Source organism: Stylophora pistillata, chromosome 2 (assembly GCF_964205215.1).
Source record: "Stylophora pistillata chromosome 2, jaStyPist1.2, whole genome shotgun sequence".
Classification (NCBI taxonomy): Eukaryota; Metazoa; Cnidaria; class Anthozoa; order Scleractinia; family Pocilloporidae; genus Stylophora; species Stylophora pistillata.
The window spans coordinates 14,752,201-14,774,700 of record NC_142520.1 but is presented as its reverse complement, the minus strand read 5'-3'; the positions used below and the strand labels follow the sequence as shown (position 1 = coordinate 14,774,700).

Here is a 22,500-nt window from a genome sequence, read left to right as displayed (position 1 = left end):
GTTTATTTAGTCCATCCATAGATAAGTCCTGTACTTATAAACTATCCTTGGATCTCCCCGCCTCGATAAGTTCATAAGCTACTTGCGAGGAGAAAACAATGTATTTAGTTATATTTCTAGTCTTGAACTAAATTGTTGTTGTTAAAAAAAAAACCGAACAAACAAACAAAACAAAACAAAAAGAAAAAGATAGTTTACACCTTGCACCATGCCAAAAAGAACAGCAATGATTAGAAGAGTAGAACCGGCAGCTGTTTTAAAGTCAGTGACCGGCAAGCGAGTACGAATAAGATCAATCACATCAGTGTCTCCACCCGCTGTGGCGAAATGTAACATATTCCTTCTGTAGTTATCAACACAGTTTACATTTGCCCCCTTCTCAAGAAACCACTTCACTGCTTGTAATTTGCCAGTCGAAGCTGCCACCATTAGTGGCGTGTAACCCTCGGCTGTTTTAGACTCAATGTCTGGCAAGTGAGTATGGATGAGATCAATGACATCAGTGTCTCCACCCTCTGCGGCGAAATGTAACATATTCCTTCTTTTGTTAGCAACACAGGTTACATTTGCCCCCTTCTCAAGAAACCATTTCACTGCTTGCAATTTGCCAGTCAAAGCCGCCAGCATTAGTGGCGTGTAACCCTCGGCTGTTTTGGACTCAATGTCTGGCAAGTAAGTATGGATAAGATCAATGATATCAGTGTCTCCACCCACTGCGGCAAAATGTAACATATTCCTTCCTATATTATCAACACAGGTTACATCTGCCCCCTTCTCAAGAAACCATTTCACTGCGTGTAATTTGCCACTCAAAGCCGCCATCATTAGTGGTGTGTAACCCTCGGCTGTTTTGGACTTAATGTCTGGAAAATGAGTATGGATAAGATCAATGACATCAGTGTCTCCACCATCTGCGGCAAAATGTAACATGTTCCTTCTTTCTTTAGCAACACAGGTTACATTTGCCCCCTTCTCAAGAAACCATCTCACTGCTTGTAACTTGCCAGTCAAAGCCGCCAGCATTAGTGGCGTGTAACCCTCGGCTGTTTTGGACTCAATGTCCGGCAAGTGAGTATGGATAAGATCAATGACACAAGTGTCTCCACCCTGTGCAGCAAAATGTAACATGCTCCATCTTCTGTTTCCAACACTGGATACATTTGCCCCCTTCTCAAGAAACCATTTTACTCCGTGTAATTTGCCAGTCGAAGCCGCCAGCATTAGTGGCGTGTAACCCTCGGCTGTTTTGGACTCAATGTCTGGCAAGTAAGTATGGATAAGATCAATGACATCAGTGTCTCCACCCACTGCGGCAAAATGTAACATATTCCTTCCTATATTATCAACACAGGTTACATCTGCCCCCTTCTCAAGAAACCATTTCACTGCGTGTAATTTGCCACTCAAAGCCGCCATCATTAGTGGTGTGTAACCCTCGGCTGTTTTGGACTTAATGTCTGGAAAATGAGTATGGATAAGATCAATGACATCAGTGTCTCCACCCTCTGCGGCAAAATGTAACATGTTCCTTCTTTCTTTAGCAACACAGGTTACATTTGCCCCCTTCTCAAGAAACCATCTCACTGCTTGTAATTTGCCAGTCAAAGCCGCCACCATTAGTGGCGTGTAACCGTCGGCTGTTTTGGACTCAATGTCCGGCAAGTGAGTATGGATAAGATCAATGACACAAGTGTCTCCACCCTGTGCAGCAAAATGTAACATGCTCCATTTTCTGTTTCCAACACTGGATACATTTGCCCCCTTCTCAAGAAACCATTTTACTCCGTGTAATTTGCCAGTCGAAGCCGCCAGCATTAGTGGCGTGTAACCCTCGGTTGTTTTGGACTCAATGTCCGGCAAGTAAGTATGGATAAGATCAATGACATCAGTGTCTCCACCCACTGCAGCGATATGTAACATATTCCTTCCTATATTATCAACACAGGTTACATTTGCCCCCTTCTCAAGAAACCATTTCACTGCGTGTAATTTGCCAGTCAAAGCCGCCACCATTAGTGGCGTGTAACCCTTGGCTGTTTTGGACTCAATGTCTGGCAAGTAAGTATGGATAAGATCAATGACATCAGTGTCTCCACCCACTGCAGCGAGATGTAACATATTCCTTCCTATATTATCAACACAGGTTACATTTGCCCCCTTCTCAAGAAACCATTTCACTGCGTGTAATTTGCCAGTCAAAGCCGCCACTATTAGTGGTGTGTAACCCTCAGCTGTTTTGGACTTAATGTCTGGAATATGAGTATGGATAAGATCAATGACATCAGTGTCTCCACCGTTTGCGGCGAAATGTAACATGTTCCTTCTTTCTGTAGCAACACAGGTTACATTTGCCCCATTCTCAAGAAACCATTTCACTGCTTGTAATTTGCCAGTCGAGGCCGCCAGCATTAGTGGCGTGCAACCCTCGGCTGTTTTGGACTCAATGTCTGGCAAGTAAGTATGGATAAGATCAATGACATCAGTGTCTCCACCCTCTGCGGCGAAATGTAACATATTCCTTCTTTCGTTAGCAACACAGGTTACATTTGCCCCCTTCTCAAGAAACCATTTCACTGCCTGCAATTTGCCAGTCAAAGCCGCCAGCATTAGTGGCGTGTAACCCTCCGCTGTTTTGGACTCAATGTCTGGAAAATGAGTATGGATAAGATCAATGACATCAGTGTCTCCACCCTCTGCAGCAAAATGTAACATATTCCTTCTTTCTTTAGCAACACAGGTTACATTTGCTCCCTTCTCAAGAAACCATTTCACTGCTTGCAATTTGCCATTCAAAGCCGCCACCATTAGTGGCGTGTAACCCTCGGATGTTCTAGACTTAATGTCTGGCAAGTGAGTATGGATAAGATCAATGACATCAGTGTTTCCACCCTGTGCAGCGAAATATAACATATTCCTTCTTTTGTTATCAACACAGGTTACATTTGCCCCCTTCTCAAGAAACCATTTTACTGCTTGCAATTTGCCAGTGAAGGCTGCCACCATTAGTGGCGTGTAACCCTCGGCTGTTTTGGACTCAATGTCTGGCAAGTGACTATGGATAAGATCAATGATATCAGTGTCTCCACCCTGTGCGGCAAAATGCAACATATTCCATCCTCTGTTATCAACACAGGTTACATTTGCCCCCTTCTCAAGAAACCATTTCACTGCTTGTAATTTGCCAGTCAAAGCCGTCACCATTAATGGCGTGTAACCCTCGGCTGTTTTTGACTGAACGTCTGGCAAGTGAGTATGGATAAGATCAATGACATCAGTGTTTCCACCCTGTGCAGCGAAACATAACATATTCCTTCTTTTGTTATCAATACAGGTTACATTTGCCCCCTTCTCAAGAAACCATTTTACTGCTTGCAATTTGCCAGTGAAGGCTGCCACCATTAGTGGCGTGTAACCCTCGGCTGTTTTGGACTCAATGTCCGGCAAGTGACTATGGATAAGATCAATGACATCAGTGTCTCCACCCTCTGCGGCAAAATGCAACATATTCCTTCTTTTGTTAGCAACACAGGTTACATTTACCCCCTTCTCAAGAAACCATTTCACTGCTTGCAATTTGCCAGTCAAAGCCGCCAGCATTAGTGGCGTGTAACCCTCAGCCATTTTGGACTCAATGTTTGGCATGTAAGCATGTATCAGATCAATGACATCAGTGTCTCCACCCACTGCGGCAAAATGTAACATATTCCTTCCTATATTATCAACACAGGTTACATCTGCCCCATTCTCAAGAAACCATTTTACTGCGTATAATTTGCCACTCAAAGCCGCCAGCATTAGTGGCGTGTAACCCTCGGCTGTTTTGGACTCAATGTTCGGCAAGTGACTATGGATAAGATCAATGACATCAGTGTCTCCACCCTCTGCGGCGATATGCAACATATTCCTTCTTTTGTTAGCAACACAGGCTACATTTGCTCCCTTCTTAAGAAACCATTTTACTGCGTTTAATTTGCCATTCAAAGCCGCCACCATTAGTGGGGTACAGCCCTCAGCCATTTTGGACTCAATGTTTGGCATGTGAGTATGTATAAGATCAATGACATCAGTGTCTCCACCCTCTGCGGCGAAATGCAACATATTCCTTCCTATATTATCAACACAGGTTACATTTGCCCCCTTCCCAAGAAACCATTTTACTGCGTGTAATTTGCCATGCAAAGTGGCCACCATTAGTGGCGTGTAACCCTGGGCTGTTTCGGACTCAATGTTTAGCAAGTGAGTATGGATAAGATCAATGACATCAGTGTCTCCACCCTTTGCGGCAAAATGTAACGCATTCCATCCTTCGTCGTTCATCAGGGACGGATCTGCTCCTCTCTCAATGAGACCCTTCACCGCTTGGACGCTGCCATTTAGAGAAGCATTCATTAGGGACGTTCTGTCTGTTGCGTCTTTGGAGTCAACAGAAAATCCTAAAATCAGATAACGTGAAAAGAAATTAGGACAGCTCACATTATCAAAGAAGGAGGTTGAGGTGGGAGAGCAAGTTTTGGAAAAAAGTTTAACTAGTGAGCAGTACTATGCGAGCAGTTGTCATAAAACTTTTTTTATCCTAAGACGTGTTTCGTCTAACTTTCGTAGACTTCTTGAAGGAGTTTTACAAGTTAACACTAAACAGTTCCTTGTTATCCTCGCTCACAGAAATGAGTGAGGAAAATAACATAACTAATCAATAGAGCCTTATTCTAAAGAAACTACTGATTAAGAAGATGGGAGAAATTACACGTTGATAAACTTTAAGGGTTAAAGGCAAAGCAATATTGGAAATAAATGCAACTAAATTACTGAGGCTCATAGCATACCTTCTATAGCTGTACCTGTTGCTGTGAAAACTTCTTTCTTATTTCCCTGTGTTTTTTCTGTTGAATCAGAAGTAGCAGTACCTGAATCTGATATGAAAAAATACGAATGAAGGGATTAAATCACGTAGCCACAGGCAAGGCTCAAACGTTAAACATGTTAACTATATTAGTGCTAGGTTTTATAAATAAGAGAATACTTTGCTTTCTACACTCAGCCTCACTGAAAAAGTCAGTAGAGTGACAAGTGTTATGGAAAAAAGGAGACAGACAAACATTGTTTGACTGTTTAAGAATTGAATGATCTATAAGCATACACAAAAAACAATTGTATGCTTTGTTTATGAATAATGTTCTATGTTTGAGAACAAACTCAAGTCCTTCTTCAGTGCTTCAAGGTTTAAACACACTCAATCTATTCTTACTAGAAGGTCACTCAAATTGTGCTTTGGTTAATAATGGTAATCAGACTGAGTGGAGTTAAATTCTAACTCTAATTTTTATGAGCTATTAACAAAACTGGACGACCACTGAAGTGAGAGTGTGATCTGTCAATCAAGAGCATGAGTACAGACTGAATTGGACGACACAAAGTCCTGTTAGCAATTAATCATAACCATTAATCACAACTTCAAAAAAGAAAAAATACATTTAGGGAAAATATCTTAGGTTGAGACAATGACTTGTCTTAAGTGAAAAATCCCTCCATTTGGTAAGTTCCCCAGGTTTTTTAGGATATTAGTGGTTGTTGCTTAATTTGATCATTTCTGTGATTGGTAGATTTAGCTGAGTGGACTTACTATGTTTGACTGCTTTAACTGTTTGATTACAACTCTTCAGAATGATTAGTGAAAAATAAAGCAGCTAATGCACCAATCACATTTGAGGAAATTGTAACAGTTATGATTAATCAGTGTTGTGGGGTAGTAGATTTCTGCACTCAGGTATTTCCATACATTTCTTTGTTGTAAGTTGAAAGTAAAGCAAAACAGTAACAGAAATTCTACGTAATCTTATACAAAATAGCTTCATCTCAATCTGCAATTACACAAAGGTCTTTCCTATTTCCTAAAATAAGCATCAAGGCAATTTTTTAGAATTTTAGTTAGAAGAGGGGCACTTATTGGAAGGATCAGGTTGCTTAATTGAGGAGGTCGTTTATCAAGAAAATATTAACCTAGGCTGATTTAGTTGAGTATATAAGGTTTAAAAAGTTACCAATAAAGTTGCAAAAGAAACAGGTTTTCCTTTTATTTTGGAAAGTGAGGGAGGAGAAATGATGATTATTCAAGGTAGAGTTTGTTTAGTTTATTGGCCTGGAGAGGGGGGAGGAGGCGTGGATGGGCACTGGGCACTCATTAGGGGAAGGGCAAACAGGCCCCCAAACACAAACAATAGAAAAAGCAAAATTTGTTTCTGAGAAGCTGACTTCATCAATTCCCCAATGAACATGTTTTAGTTATCTCTTAGCTATCTATAGCTATCTTTTGAGTTATTATCAACTGCCTCCTGTTTAGCTCAATGGATAGAGCGCCGGACTGTTGTGTGGCAGGTCGAGGGTTCGAGCCCCGGCCAGACCAACACTCAGGGTCTTAAAATAACTGAGAAGAATTTGCTACCTTTCTCTAACATCAAGAAATGGTTAGATATTCTACTCTTCTCGGATAGGCACTAATAAATGGAGGTGCGGTCTCCTGCAAGGTTGGGCTAGGAGACATTAATTTCCCACACACGTGATTACTGTGTGATGGATGTCCTCCCCTGGGGTAGGATGGGTGAGAGTGGACCAGCACGAAGGGTTCGTATGTTCCTTTCTAGTCCTTCCCTACTGCAAAAATTAATGCAGTGAAAATAGAGTAAATTAAATTAAATAAAATCTCCAACACCCTTATTTTTCAGTAATGAACTAAATTAAGGCATGACATGCATTTTATATGTAAATTCACCCACCAGGTGCAAACTCTGGTGGTTATTCTAGCTACTGCATCTCACTATGTTTCAGTATACGAGCAAAACTTTAATTGTCACATCTGCACTGTACCTGTACTTTTCACTATAATTACTTCCATAATAATCAGAATTGATATTTTTGTAGCAAAAACTTCTGTGAATAGTCTCCTCTCATGATTTTTTTTAGAACAGTGTATCCTTCTAAGCAAATGTTACTTATTGCTCAAGAATTTGTACAAAATTTACCTGTTGCTGTCAAAACTGTCAAACTCTCCTTTCTGTGTGTTTCTTCTTTTTCTTTTGACCTGCATGCAACTTCATCTGGATATAAAGAAATGAATATAACAACAAACTAATCATCAATTGTCAATGATAATTTGAAAAAGCAATTATATGGCAATTGTTATCAAAGTGTTATCAAAAAAAAATTCTACCATTAGAATGATTAAAAAACTTCTTTGATTAGACCAATCAACATGGTTCTGGAGTATTGGGCAAACCTTAACACTTTCCTATCTTAATGCAGTCCCCTGGTGGTAGGCACCTTGTTTGCAAGCTACTGATACAACTATCAAACAACAACAAACATATGAAACATATGTATGAACTGCGGTTATGAAACGTATATAAGCACGATCCTTCGCAGTAAAGCACTATTTGAGCAATAGTGAAAATCAGACCTGAAAAAAATTTCAGGCCTGTACGGGATTCGAACCACTGACCTCTGCGATACTAGTGCAGCGCTCTACCAATTGAGCTAACAAGCCAACTGGGAGCAGGTCATCAAATTAATTCGACATAAACCCGTAGACGATAAATCAAACAACAACAAACATATGAAACATATGTATGAACTGCGGTTATGAAACGTAGATATGCACGATCCTTCGCAGTAAAGCACTATTTGAGCAATAGTGAAAATCAGACCTGAAAAAAATTTCAGGCCTGTACGGCCTGAAACCAGAGGTCAGTAGTTCGAATCCCGTACAGGCCTGAAATTTTTTTCAGGTCTGATTTTCACTATTGCTCAAATAGTGCTTTACTGCGAAGGATCGTGCATATATATGATACAACTATGCTATCAATTCTATGTTCTCTGGCTGTACAGTTACTGTTTTCCAATTGACGTTTATTTTGACAAAATTCTAATTTAAAAATCGAGTTTCCAGATGGGATTTGAACCCATGACCCTCCGTGATCTAGTCGGATGCTCTAACCACTGAGCTACAGGAGACTCGATGGTGAGCAAGGGTCAATTAGTGGGTATTGTTTATTTCATCTTTAAAATTCCAATTGGTTGCATTTCTTTCATAATGAGATTCCAAAGAAATACTGAATGTGGTGTTTCACGGTCTGTGAAACATAATCTCAGATTCAACCAAATTACACGCATGCAGAACAGATTCAACTCTACACTCGACCACGTGCTTTTAATTCCCCTAATTCCTTTCGACCATACCCAATTACATCATAGATACTACACTGAACATAACTAAAATTAATTTTTCAATTCTACTGCTAATAAATGAATATTACTTTTACCACTCTCACTTTCTTCCTGCCTTTGTTGCAATTTTGTTCCCTTTGTCTGTTGAAATTTTTCAATCATGGATTGTACAAATCCACTTCTTCTCTTTGTCTCTTCTATTTTTATTGAGTTTTGTTCTGCTGTATTTTGTTTAGAATTTTAGTCAGAAGAGGGGCACTTATTGGAAGGATCAGGTTGATTAATTGAGGAGGTCGTTTATCAAGAAAATATTAACCTAGGCTAATTTAGTTGAGTAAATGAAGTTTAAAAAGTTACCAATAAAGTTGCAAAAGAAACAGGTTTTCCTTTTACTTAGGAAAGTGAGGAAGGAGAAATGATGATTATTCAAGGTAGAGTTTGTTTAGTTTATTGGCCTGGAAGGGGGGGGGGGAGGCGTGGATGGGCACTGGGCACTCATTAGGGGAAGGGCAAACAGGCCCCCAAACACAAACAATAGAAAAAGCAAAATTTGTTTCTGAGAAGCTGACTTCATCAATTCCCCAATGGACATGTTTTAGTTATCTCTTAGCTATCTCTAGCTATCTTTTTAGTTATTATCAACTGCCTCCTGTTTAGCTCAATGGATAGAGCACTGGACTGTTGTGCGACAGGTCGATGGTTTGAGCCCCGGCCAGACCAACACTCAGGGTCTTAAAATAACTGAGAAGAATTTGCTACCTTTCTATAACATCAAGAAATGGTTAGATATTCTAGTCTTCTCGAATAGGGACTAATAAATGGAGGTCCGGTCTCCTGCAAGGTTGGGTTTGGAAACATTAATTTCCCACACACGTGATTACTGTGTGATGGATGTCCTCCCCTGGGGTAGGATGGGTGGGAGGGTGGACTAGCACGAATGGTTCGTTTGTTCGTTTCTAGTCCTTCCCTACTGCAAAAATTAATGCAGTGAAAATAGAGTAAATTAAATTAAATAAAATCTCCAATACCCTTATCTTTTCGCAATGAACTAAATTAAGGCATGACATGCATTTTATATGTAAATTCACCCACCAGGTGCAAACTCTGGTGGTTATTCTAGCTACTGTATCTCATTATGTTTCAGTATACGCGCAAAACTTTAATTGTCACATCTGCACTGTACCTGTACTTTTCACTATAATTACTTCCATAATCATCAGAATTGATATTTTTGTAGCAAAAACTTCTGTGAATAGTCTCCTCTCATGATTTTTTTTAGAACAGTGTATCCTTCTAAGCAAATGTTACTTATTGCTCAAGAATTTGTACAAAATTTACCTGTTGCTGTCAAAACTGTCAAACTCTCCTTTCTGTGTGTTTCTTCTATTTCTTTTGACCTGCATGCAACTTTATCTGGATATAAAGAAATGAATATAACAACAAACTAATCATCAATTGTCAAATGATAATTTGAAAAAGCAATTATATGGCAATTGTTTTCAAAGTGTCATGAAAAAAAAACTCTACCATTAGAATGATTAAAAAACTTCTTTGATTAGACCAATCAACATAGTTTTGGAGTATTGGGCAAACCTTAACACTTTCCTATCTTAATGCATTCCCCTGCTGGTAGGCACCTTGTTTGCAAGCTACTGATACAACTATGCTATCAATTCTATGTTCTCTGGCTGTACAGTTACTGTTTTCCAATTGACGTTTGTTTTGACAAAATTCTAATTTGAAAATTGAGTTTCCAGATGGGATTTGAACCCATGACCCTCCGTGATCTAGTCGGATGCTCTAACCACTGAGCTACAGGAGACTCAATGGTGAGCAAGGGTCAATTAGTGGGTATTGTTTATTTCATCTTTAAAATTCTAATTGGTTGCATTTCTTTCATAATGAGATTTCAAAGAAATATTGAATGTGGTGTTTCACGGTCTGTGAAACATAATTTCAGATTCAACCAAATTACACGCACGCAGAACAGATTCAACTCTACACTCGACCACGTGCTTTTAATTCCCCTAATTCCTTTCGACCAAACACAATTACATCATAGATACTACACTGAACATAACTAAAATTAATTTTTTCAATTCTACTGCTAATAAATGAAAATTATTTTTACCACTCTCACTTTCTTCCTGCCTTTCTTGCAATTTTGTTCCCTTTGTCTGTTGAAATTTTTCAATCATGGATTGTACCAATCCACTTCTTCTCTTTGTCTCTTCTATTTTTATTGAGTTTTGTTGTGCTGTATTTTGTTTGAAGAAAATGAAACACAAATCAAATTCAATTATTAATTCAAGTTCCTGTTCAAATACTCTGAACTCATTACAAGGCAACTGACAGCTATCCAGTCAGGCTTAAAAAAAATGTTCACTTAAGCCCTGAAACATTCAATCAAGCAACAACTCTTGGACTGCATGAAGAGACTTCTTTTTTCAATTCAAAGAATTCTGCATCCTAATTAATGGATTAATTAAGAGATGATACAACCCTTGCTTTTAAAACTTAAATTACATGTATCTTACCTACAATCAGAGGATACTAAGTATGCTACACAATCTCTGCCATTTAAAACCCTACTTTTCAGCAATGAAACAAATTTAGAGTGTAACCTACAATCATGTAACAGTTACATACATGCACCTGGTGTAGACTCCCTCTGTTCATTTCTTTCTGTTTTTCCAACTTCTAAGCTGCTGTGTGGAACATAGTCTATGGACAGGGGAAAGAAATATCAGATAAGCTAATACTACAGCCAGAAAAAAAGAGGTTCCCACAAACACAAATAACACAAAGGAAACTGTGAATAAGTTGTGGGTAAATTGCGTTTCAATGAGTTTTGAAGATAATTAAATTCCTAGGGGTGACTCCCGGATACAGTTGAAACTACTTACTATTGCTTTGAACTGCTGGGGTGATGTTGGGTGAGTGGTCAGAGTTCACATTTTAGCTATCAGTCAGTACAAAATACAGACTGCAAACTGAGTGTGAAATGCAGACTAGGTACAAAATGCAGACTGCAGACTGCAGATTGGGTAAAGACATGATAACATATGTCATCTTACAACTTATTGAGTATCATGTAATCGCCTTTTAGCAATCACTTTCATGATGATTTGCACAATTTCGGAATATTCCTTGTCTGTTCCTTCCCATATTTTGTTTTTAATTAAGTAGCCATGACTGAATTCTGTTTTCAAAACAGCAGCCACAATTGTTCTCAAATAGAATTTCAATTACGCCATCGTATATTAAAAAAAAAGCTTTTGTATGTGTTGTGAACTCTTCACCTTTTAACTGATATGAGGAATATTTTCAAAATGTGGGCTTAGACCAAAACTGTTCCTTCGACTTCACATAGTTTTTTATTTTTAACGTTCAGGGGTGTACACACAATGATTTTCACAAATTAATGTCTGCGCAGTCACCAAACAGATGAGAGGTGAAACCAACAGAAAAGTAAACAAATGACCAGTCATGAAATCAACACTTCACTTTCCTCTATAAAAATTTGCCGGTTACTAATTTTAGCGATATGTAATGATATAAAAACTGACCACTCGCAGTGAGAAGAATGAAGGCTTGAAATTGTATTTCATAACGATTGTGACCTGGACGCTTTGTTAAAAACAAAACATACCCGGGAACGGCGAGGAATATTCCACAATGATGCAAATGATGGTGAACGATGATTATGGAAAAGCGATTGTATTAAGCGTTTTTACTCATAGTAACACCTTTAGTCTTTCAAAGAGCTTTAATTCAGTTACAAATGTGATAACTGCAATGAGTATTTTAATTAAAATCAATACTCCTTCGAAGAAAGGTCAAGTTCACATTTTAACATTGCAGCATTATTTCGGAAATGTGATAGAGGCATTCCCGTTTAATTTCGGAAGGTCGCTATCAATATTGATCTGCCATCGACATATTGATTTCTTCACATCTGAGTGAGTGACACAATTGCATATTCTGCCCCATTCTAATAGTCGTTTGTATGTTTTGCATACCCACGACTAAAAAGGGCAAATCACGATTTACATCAAATTTCACACTAGTCCACTCTTGGGTTATAATAGTTTGGTTTTGTTCTAACCCTTTCATCACTCAAAGTGACTTACTTTACATTTAATTTCTTCTTACAGTGTCAGTACTGAATCAAAGATTATTAAGTCCCGAGAATAAAAGAAATGATCACTAGCTTAAGAGACTCGTAATTGTTATACAAATTTGTCTTGTTATTAACACAGAAAACAAATAGACATAGAAACGATATGGAGAATTATTCATATCCTTACTATACAAGGTTGATGATGCCGTTGAAGGTTATTATATATGTGAATGCAATCAAGACTGGTGGCAATTTTAATCCATTACCTGTAAGGAACCATGATGATCATGGTTTAATCACAACTTTCTCATACTATCCCACATGCAGTGCTTTTCACTTTGCTGATCTTAGCAATGCACAAGACCTATGATCTAAAACGGGACTTGCTTGTAAAACCATGATTACTGCTAATTATTAAACCCGCCAGCAAATTAACTGCATGTGGCTCAGCAGATAAACCATACTAAAGATTGAAAGATTTCAAGCTGCAGCTGCCTCAGACCCTATGCTCAAGACAAACAATTCACATTTTTCTGTGATAAGGAATTTTACAACCCAAAAAACTAGGATAGTCAGCACCTCGTTTACATATTACTGACACACGTATTTACTTTCATCACAATAATTATCATAGTTAAATTAATATGTCTGTTGCAAAAACTTTTGAAAATATTGAATTATTTAGTAATAACATAATAGCAAACCACTTCCCTGTCATGAGTTTTTTAGACCTTTATCCTACACAGCAAGCACTACTTATTGTCCAAGGATTTGTACAAAATTTACCTGTTGCTGTCAAGACTGTGAAACTCTCCTTGTGGGTTTCTATTGTTTCGTTTAAACTGCATGCAGCTTTCCCTACAATCAGATGCAAATAAAATAAATATAACAGCACAATAATTAACAATTAGAATTTATAAGTAGCACTTTTGATTAATATTACTTTTAACAATGTGTTATCTTTGTAAACTAAAACATTTCTTTCACAGAAGTGATCTGACTATTTGCTTCTCTTGTTTTGTTTTTAAATATAGTAAGGACAACAATAAGCATCTCTAGTTACCAAAAACAAAACGAGCTGACATTTCCTGATCACATAACACAGTTAAATGCACTTAAAGGTGAAATAAATGTTTCCATTACAGGGGCATAAATCTTTCATGTAAGATTCAGTCACAGCGCAAAAATTTTTTAACTGAGAGATACTATGGAAATGATTTAAAAAAACACAAATTTAGTTCCATTAACCTGTGATTCCTGTCTCCTTAGGAATGGGACTGGGAGCCAATTGCAGAATCATCTGCTCGAACTTTTCACTTTCTTCCTTCCAGTTGTACTTCTTCCGATAATTCTCTCGCAGATGTACAGCAGAGGCACGTCTCTGATCTGGTGTTTGTTTTGATAGCTCTTGGATTCTGTTTGCCCATTCCTCTGGTGAAGCTGAGGGGATGATGACAGCCATTCCACCATCCACAGTTTGGAGGGCTTCGGTAATCCCACATTCCCTGGAGACCAGCAGAGGCACACCAGCTGATATGGCCTCCAGGGCCACCAGCCCGAAGCCCTCCGTGCGGGATGGCATCACGACTGCATCCGCTTCACGAAACATCTCTTTTGTTTCTTCGTAATTACAAAAGCCTCTGATGGTGAGTTGATTACGTGTTATTTTCGTTTCCTCCAGGAACCACTTTTCTATCCTCCGTTGTTCATCTTGTGCTGCACCGACAAAAGTGAGCTCGAATTTTCGTTCAAGCAAAGCCACAGCCTTTCCAATGATGTCGTACCCTTTCAGTTCAAAGTCCTCAAAGCTTCCGCGACCGAACATGAATATTTGAAACTCCTTTTCTCCTGATGATTCAAATCTCTTCGATCGCCTTTCTGTTGGATTGACAAACTTTTCGAAAATCCCTGGAGTGATGACTTCTACTTCGATATCTGAAAGTTTTCTTTGATATTTTCTCTGCAGCAGAGTTCCCACAGCAACAACTAAATCAGATGCTTTGCATAGCTCTAGTTCTCGTCTGTTCTTCTCCTCGTTGTCTGCAATCGCATCAGCTGTAACGCTGCATTCTAACTTGTATTTGCCGAGGTCTTCGCAGAACACATGCACAAAATGTATCCACTTACACCTTGTCATTTCTCGAATGAAATAAGCCGCACCACCAAACTTTCTACCGTGGCCGATAACGATGTCTGGATTAGGAAGCTCTGATGGCGGTATTTTGATCCATTCTAGTAGATCACTGGAGCCTGGAGGGCGCCGAGCTGTGATTAAATGGATTCCATTCCCGCTCGCCTCTCGTCTTTCTTCTTCTGTGCTTTGGCAGACATAGCAATGAACCCTGATTCTGGCTTTCGAATACTTCGCCAGATTCACAGCAAGTTCCCTGTAAAACGTTGATAATCCACCTTTCGAGGAGCCCCACTCGCTACAGATGAACATGACATCAATACACTCATCCACAACTGCATCTCCGCCGCAAGAAGCCCCGCTCTTGAGGTCTTCACTCTTCCCTTTATCTTTCACAGAAATTTCATAAAGTGCATTCGAAGATCCTCTTTCCATCGCAAAGCTTTTCTTGTAGACGAATGTAACATGCGGGAAAGGACAGTCACTTTTACACCGTCTGGACAACTTCCGCCTTGGAAACACAGCGTTGGTCACGTGAGACCACAGCTTAGCCTAGTTCCAGGTCCATATCGGCCGCTGTATATGTGGTACGTCACTGTCGGTGGACGTAAACAGTAGATGCTCCTTTTGTTCGTCCACCAGCATTTGTTCCTTTCACCATTGTTGCCTGTGTCTCAAGAAATCGGTTGCAAATCAAACCACTTATAATCTAAAGGAAAAAATATGTCTTTTCCCTTCTTTCTTTGTTATTCTTGTGACATGTACTTTTATTCCACCTTGCAATGCTTGATGGAAATATCACTGCAACTTGGAATAAGCAATGCGGTTTTTGTTCAGATATGGTTTTTTTTTTCTTCATTATTTTGGCGGAGGCTCTGTCGAACCTCCTGCATTCGCTAGTTACAGGGTGCCTGTTGAATGCAGGTTCACTGCTCTACAGATAAATTTTTTTCAACCCCCTGATAAACAGAACATAATGAATAAACATTTGCCTTTTCTATGAGGTTGCATCGAGTCTATAGAATAACACTAGGAAATGACCGAACTCAACGTTCTTAATGAAAAGAAGAGGCCATCTTATGCAATCGTTATCAACGTTTTCTTGCATTAGCTCCTCGTAAACCATGTTTCCTGCAACAAATAGCTCAGTTTTGGTGTCCTTGTGTCTTTTTGGACCAAACAAAAGCGTCTTTTGGACAGGGATTCACTTTTACGATCTCATGACCTTTGATATTAATGTTTAATTTCTTTTTTGTTCCTTCCTTTCGCCTTAACATTTATATATATGTCAATTTTTTGCATAGAGTTGACATTTTTTTCTGTTTTATGTATTGCAGTTGTTCCTAATTTTAAAAACTGAAGAGAAGCTGTAAATACAGTTTCGAAATGCTACTCTATGGGTTTTACTGTTGACAGATCTCAACAAGGTCTTAACAAGAAATCGTAGATCTCGTATAGATGACCGCAATGAAAAAAGAAAAAAAAAATAAAGAAGAAGAAAACTAGATCATTTTGTTGCATATTGATGGTACGGTTTGCCTTGCAGTCCTTTAACGAAGAGCTTTAGATTACGTCTCTTTTTCTAAGGGGGTAGGGGGAGCAAAATAGTCGACACTTTGCTTAAAAAAATCAGTCGTTCAACCGTATCAATTGCTGAATAATTTAGAAAGAGGTTTGTGTCTTCTGCAGTGCTTAAGGAAAGTTTAATGTGGGGCAGGCCTGTGTGTAGCCATGGGTTGTCGAGCAAATCTATGTTTGAAACAAATGATTTAGCTGTAAAATTGAAAATGTTTCAGAATGGAAAAGTAGAGGTCTCAAAACTGTCACGGGTCACGTTGCCTCTGTACATGATATTTATCAAGAGAGGCGAGGTGCCAAACTTGTTTAATATAGATTAACGATGATTTTTTTTTTTTTTTTCTGAAATCTGGGCCAAAACGAAGTTGAAGAGAATGCCTTGTGGATTTTATCGAAGACTTTAGTTAGTTTGGTTTTCTTCAGTTATTTTCTTTCTTTCCTTCGTAGGATGATTGTAGCAGAGAAAAAGAAATTGCAGTGACCTGCAGAGGTCTAAAACAATAAATAAATGTAAAATGAATCTGAAAAACATATAAGTAAGCGAAAAGAATATCAAAGACTTCCCAGCCCTACCCCAGTTAGGAAGATATTGTGCTATTCTCAGGCTTTTCCGTGCTTTATACCCATGATGCAAAGCCAACCATGGACGATCATATTTGAAGCCACTTCGTGTTTGGCTTTTCTATCGAATGAATTTATTTTGGTGCCAACAATCGCCAAAATGTGACACGATAATTTATGGTAGCACTCTTCGAGGAGTCGCCCAGCATTGCTGAGGACGAAAAATGAACAATGAAAATAGTGGAGTGGTGGAGGATGGACAGAAAGAAGCGCCCCTAAAAGATTCGATCAACAGTACTCCGACAAACCACCAAGGTACTTTTTAGTAGTTGGCGTGATTTTAGTGGAAAAGTTTTTGTTCGTCTCGAGTAACTCACGAATCGTTGTTTATCCTTGCACAGTTGTTGACGGCGATGGATCGGAAGGTTTTAAACCCCCCGACAGCAAGACATTTCAGCTTCAAATGGATGAAGTTTTGGGGAAAATTCGAGTGACCGAAGAGAAATTGGTAACACTTGTTGCACTTTGCTGATTAAGCCGATTTTGAATGAGTCCCTTTCATTGAGAGATATCGTGTCGTTTTCGTTGTTGTTATCGCGGCCGTAAAATTGTGTTTCTTCCAGCTTATTTGTGATTAAAATTCCTTAATTCTTTGCTTGTAGAAATCACTTGAAAAACAAGTGGTGGCGTCTGGGTGCAAAAGTAACACGTCGGCTGCCCCGATTGACAGAGAGAAGTTGCACGGAGAACTTCAGGAGCTACGCGCTCAGCGTGAGAAAGTCATCGAAGAAAGAAAACAGTGCGATGTCGAACTCAAAGGGTTAAACGTTCAAGTTCAGAAGAAGGTAGGTTGTATTTTTCACCTAAAGCCACGAATACCGCAGCCACAGTATGTTTACTAATAAAACTATTTTTAGTAAGTGACATGTTCGCTGCGGAAAAAAAATTATAGCGGTTTTTACCGCTGTTTCCGAATTATTTTAAAGTTATCTCTTTGAATTATATGTGATCTTTCAATTAATTAGAGCTTTACTGGCTTCTGTGCTTGTTTTATTTATGTGATCTCAGTATCGATCATCTATCAGTCGATGGCGACGTATCAGATTGGTGAAATAGTACTCGAGTTTGTATGTAATTTGGAATTGGACCATCACAAATTAAAAAAAAAAAAAAATTAAAGCCAATTAACCCCGTTATATAATTTCTGTTACAATGTGTCGGAAAAGACAAAACTGTTTAGTCTATTTTTTTTTCTAAGAGATGATTACAGAATGTATTTCGATTCAAAACCAAATACACGTTTTATGAGTGCATGAGAGTTATTTTGCGAGCTGAAATTTGTATTTATATGCCGTAAATCTCGTCCGTTTTCCATTGTCTTAATGTACAAAATAGCGCCTTCGGGATTTGAATGGGAATTTTATAAATTCTTGAGTAAGGCTACATGAAATAAAAAGTAGAGATGGGTAGGGGCAAAAAAAATTTTTTTTTCAGCTGCCCATATATTTTTCCCATACATGTTCAACTCGTCATGTTGAACCACTTTTTAGGGTAGAGAGAAATGTTGTTGGTTGAAGAGGGGGGGAGGGAGGGTGAGTAGTAATTTAAACCTTCAGGTGATTTTGTGTGCATGTGTGTGTGTGTGCGTTTGTGTATGTCTGTGTGTGTGTGATACAGTCATATAATAATTAATAATTATTCCACGAGCGCGGGTTGGATATGAGAAGATAGATAGCCAACGAGGCGCTTAGTGCCGAGTTGGCTATAATCATCTCGTATCCAACAAGTGCGAGTGGAATAATTGTTTTATTAGAAACGCCCCCAAGAAATTAGACAAATCTTACCAAATCTTTAATTTTTTAGCTCCCTTTTAATTTTAACCGGACGTGTACGCTTACCATATTTGTAGATTATGGTATATTGGCTATAAGCCAATAAAAAGTCTTGAATTGCATTATACAATGATTCAGTTTTTATAATGTTATTTATTATATGGCTGTGTCTCTCTAGGACTGGGAACTACCAAATTCACAAATTTGATTGGCTGAAATCAATATTGAAAGCAGTTTAAATTTCCCCATCTAGACTGGTATTGAAAAAAAAGGTACAAAGAATATAAAAAATTGGCAGATAAGACACAGCCATATAATAAACATCTTATTAATGGAGCTAGGTCGGTCTGTATGGGAGAATCTTGACCTCGGTCCCTGGTACAGACCTCACTGCATTGGGTCTGTAGTGGTGACCTCGGTCAAGATTCTCCCATACAGACCTCCCACTCAGTTAATAAGAACTCAGTATTTATTTTAGAATGATGCATGCACAAAGCTTCAAGCAGCAGTGAGGTACAAATCAGAAGCCAGAATAGATGAAGCAGTGAGGTTTGTTTATTTATTAATTTATCTACTATTATCTTTTCGCTTATTTTTAGTAGTATTGTTTTGGTTTTTACCAGTGAGTTACTTCAAAATACCACATATCCCTTTCTGTGCTTCCACTGTATTTCATTCAAATAGTTTACAAATCCTTGTAGGGTACTCTTACATCCTAACTTGATTACCTCTTTGTGAAAAAGAGTTACTTCAAATGTACAACAGCCATTAGCAACTAAAAATTACATGGCAGGGGGTAGGGGGTGGGTGGGGGGGATGTTGAAAAATCTTTTGCAAACTTTAAAATGTTGTTTCTTTTATAAGAATTATTGTAGCTGTGCTTGTTTTCTGACCCTTTGAATATTTATCTTTCTCTTCAGGAGACTAGAACACCAGATGCAGGCACAACAGCTCAAGTTAAGTGAAGAAAAGAGGATAGTTGCTGAGATTGACACACTCAAGCGTTCAAAGAGAAGTTTAAAGTAAGTATCCCAAATAAAGGCTGGGTATATCATACTTTGAACAAATAGAATGACTAAGAAATAATTTTCCATTATGATATCAGTACAATATCAAGTAGACAAGTGATGAAGGGGATTATTAGTCGATCTGATACAAATTCTCAGGACTAGTATTTTAAGAATTGTATAGCAGTCAGTCAGGAGAATTACTAAAGAGATCCGGGAGAAAAGGATTAACACCCTATGATCAAAAAGTCTGATTATTTTCATGAGGTATTTATATTAGTTTACTTACAAAATAAGGATGCCTTGGTGTTTTTCTGGTTTGTCTGCTTTTTATTTGCATTTTACTTTTAAGAAAGCAGAACTAAACTTCTTCAAGAGTTGAATACAAAATAATAGTCAGCCACTCTTGAAGACGAAAAGTTTAATCTTTGTAGTCACCGAGAGATTTCCTACAGCTTCATCATATATTTGTAATTCCAAAACCTTCCATAAGGAGGACTTTTTCAAAAATGTTTTTTTTTTTATATATAATTTTTGTTTCTTTACAGTGAATATTTAGCTCTCAAACAGCTTGTGGATCAGATGAGGAACAGACAGAAACAGTTAAGATCCCAGAGAGATGTGAGTAACATACAAAGCTTGTAAAGATTTAATTGTTTCATATTTTGTGTAAATCTAGTTACTTTCTTTTCGAAGTTTAAGACAGTTAGAACTCACATTCTTGAAAAATCCAGCATTGCCATTGTGGGGTGAGGCAGCTCAGCTTTATATGAGGCAGACTTATACAGATCAGCTTTTCAGTGTGGTTTTGTCACATGATAATGACCCTAGCAGAATTTTTATGAATCTAGGGAGTAAGAAAAACTTCCTTCAAAATTAATGCACTTATGTGTACTTATAATAATTAGGGAGATGAACATTTTTCTGTCTGTACAAAATATTTTGTAACTTTGCTTGAACTATCTTTTTCCCTTTTGTTTGGCAAATAATTTTTTTTTTCATTTCTGGCACAATGAACAATAGTCAGTGCCTCCCATTTAGCTAAATGGATAGAGCGCTGGACTGATGTGCGGGAGGTAGAGGGTTTGAGCCCCGGCCGGACCAACACTCAAGGTCTTAAAACAAGGGAGAAGAATATGCTACCTTTCTACAACGTCAAGAAATGGTTAGATATTCTAGTCCTCTCGGATAGGGATGAATAAATGGAGGTCCTGTCTCCTGCAGGGTTAGAGGTAGGAGATGTTAATTTCACACGCATGAGATCACTGTGTGATGGATGTCCTCCCCTGGGGTGGTTGCTGGGTGGGAATTGGCCCTGAAAAGTCCCCATGGGGAGTGGTCAATTAATATATGTATGTATGTATGTATGTATGTATGTACTTCACGTATGTATGTATACTAATAGGATATTTTTTATCAAAACATTTATTATGAAATAGTGATCCATTTATTAGGCCTGTGTGAAAAGAATAAATGTCTTGAAGGCAAGAGAAGAAAAAGTGTTAGACTGTTAGACTCAGCAGGTGCCCATGCTGAAAAGGAAGAAATACAAATACAGCAGCCTGAACATCTGAGTACAGCTGTAGAAAACTTTTTCAGACTCGTAAACAATTCAGTAGGTCAACTACTAATCAGCAGATGTAAACCACATCATCAGGGCTTGACACTAACTTTTCAACTTACTACCCAAGTGACTAGTGACATCTTGGATGTTACAACAATTTCAGTTTGTTTACTAGCCAAACTGGAAATTGAAAATCACTAGCCAAAACAAAATTTCTACTAGTCTGTGGCTAGTGGACTGCCGTTGGTGTTGAGCCCTGATCACTGCCATGTGTTTGGATACCCAATGAGATACAGTATTAATAATGCCATTCTCCAGTGATAGTAATTAGTATACATGTATACCATGCAAACTTGCCCATTGACAACTTGTACAAAATAGAGAAATATACTCACAAGTCATGGGTGATGTTACTAAGACCAGTGCATAGGATTTTGGATCCAATATCTTTCCACGGCACCAAGGAGACAGTTACATTATTCATTTGCAAACAATATTCAAATTGAAAGTCTGTCCTTATTATTTGTTTAAAGAGTTATAAGTTATTTCCAAAACTTGAGTTCTTGTTTCATTGGGATATCCAAACACCTTGCAACTGCTACTGTAACAATTATAGAAGCACTCAGTTTACAGTCTTGTTCTTTCATTTTAATTTTTTCTTTTTTTTAATATCTTGAGGAAACACTTGCTCTTGGTAGAAAATAGTTCCTCAAAAATGTTGTCAGTGATGTCCTTTGAAAATAGACAAATTATTTTCTTATGAAAAAAAATTTTTGTCGAGGTAACATAAATGCATACTCACGGTTAGGTAATTTAGAAAGGACCTTGAATTGAAAGCAAGTGTTTCCCCAAAATAAATCCTTATGCAGTCAAGTAAAATCTGTTTATTGATGTCTAGATAAATTCTCACATTTCTCTCTTTGGTTTGAAGAGCTGAATGAGCTACATAGTGAGAAAAAAGAACTGAAAGCAAGGTTTTCTAAAGAAAAGAGTGGCTATTACTCTGGCATGAGAGAAATGAAGAATCAAAAACAAAGAGAAGAGGCTACCAAAAGAAAGAATGAAAAGCAAACCATGATGAAAGCTGTGTAAGTTTCATCACAACTGTATTTAACTATTTTGGAGGATTTACATTGTCAAGAAACTGCACTTTGCCTTAGGTGACTTAGTGAGATTTAAAGGTAGCACAAAAGGGGTCAGTTATTGCCCATAAAACAAGGTGAAATTTGAGTGCATTAAAAAAAGTATTTCACAATCTTAAATGTAAAACATAATGTACCAAAAATTTTTATGTCATACCAACAAAGCCTCTTCTTTTGATTGTGGGGTGAAAAGATTCAGACCCTTGGAATCTGTTCCCATCCCCGCGTGTGACCCTGCATAGAAATCTCTGTGTTATTTAATGGTCTAATAATATATATGAAAAAATTTCTCAGTTCTGCTTGGTTGAGATGAATGCAGTTTTCAGTTAATTCAGTGCAGAAGAG

General features: G+C 38.1%; 2 protein-coding genes and 1 long non-coding RNA gene across 16 annotated transcripts in view; 2 read left to right on the top strand and 1 right to left on the bottom strand.

Annotated features, from left to right (window-relative positions):
* The window catches only part of LOC111338018 (uncharacterized), a 114,639-nt gene that overhangs the window by 349 nt on the left and 91,790 nt on the right, over positions 1–22,500 (bottom strand). For 4 of the 11 annotated variants that reach the window (XM_088747461.1, XM_088747464.1, XM_088747463.1 and 1 more), the window contains 7 exons: positions 13,127–13,198; positions 10,867–10,941; positions 10,349–10,474; positions 9,556–9,630; positions 7,017–7,091; positions 4,824–4,910; positions 1–4,433 (listed from right to left, as the gene is read on the bottom strand). The exon at positions 1–4,433 is cut by the window's left edge and continues 349 nt beyond it. In XM_088747461.1, the coding sequence (XP_088603587.1) occupies positions 142–4,433; positions 4,824–4,910; positions 7,017–7,091; positions 9,556–9,630; positions 10,349–10,474; positions 10,867–10,941; positions 13,127–13,198 (4,802 nt within the window). In that variant the 3' untranslated portion in view covers positions 1–141. Of the gene's footprint in view, positions 4,434–4,823; positions 4,911–7,016; positions 7,092–9,555; positions 9,631–10,348; positions 10,475–10,866; positions 10,942–13,126; positions 13,199–13,588; positions 14,991–22,500 lie in introns of those variants that run through there. The other 7 variants (XM_088747468.1, XM_088747462.1, XM_088747470.1 and 4 more) reach the window with 7 other exon arrangements.
* LOC148737284 (uncharacterized) overlaps positions 1–22,500 on the top strand; it is a 243,101-nt gene that overhangs the window by 219,021 nt on the left and 1,580 nt on the right. The window lies entirely within an intron of this gene.
* The window catches only part of LOC148737283 (uncharacterized), a 12,630-nt gene continuing 6,822 nt past the window's right edge, over positions 16,693–22,500 (top strand). For 3 of the 4 annotated variants that reach the window (XM_088747569.1, XM_088747570.1, XM_088747571.1), the window contains exons 1-8: positions 16,693–16,925; positions 17,012–17,118; positions 17,273–17,455; positions 18,921–18,991; positions 19,363–19,464; positions 19,998–20,070; positions 20,473–20,681; positions 21,945–22,101. In XM_088747569.1, the coding sequence (XP_088603695.1) occupies positions 16,835–16,925; positions 17,012–17,118; positions 17,273–17,455; positions 18,921–18,991; positions 19,363–19,464; positions 19,998–20,070; positions 20,473–20,490 (645 nt within the window). In that variant the 5' untranslated portion in view covers positions 16,693–16,834 and the 3' untranslated portion in view covers positions 20,491–20,681; positions 21,945–22,101. The remainder of the gene's footprint in view (positions 16,926–17,011; positions 17,119–17,272; positions 17,456–18,920; positions 18,992–19,362; positions 19,465–19,997; positions 20,071–20,472; positions 20,682–21,944; positions 22,102–22,500) is intronic. The other variant, XM_088747572.1, reaches the window with a different exon arrangement.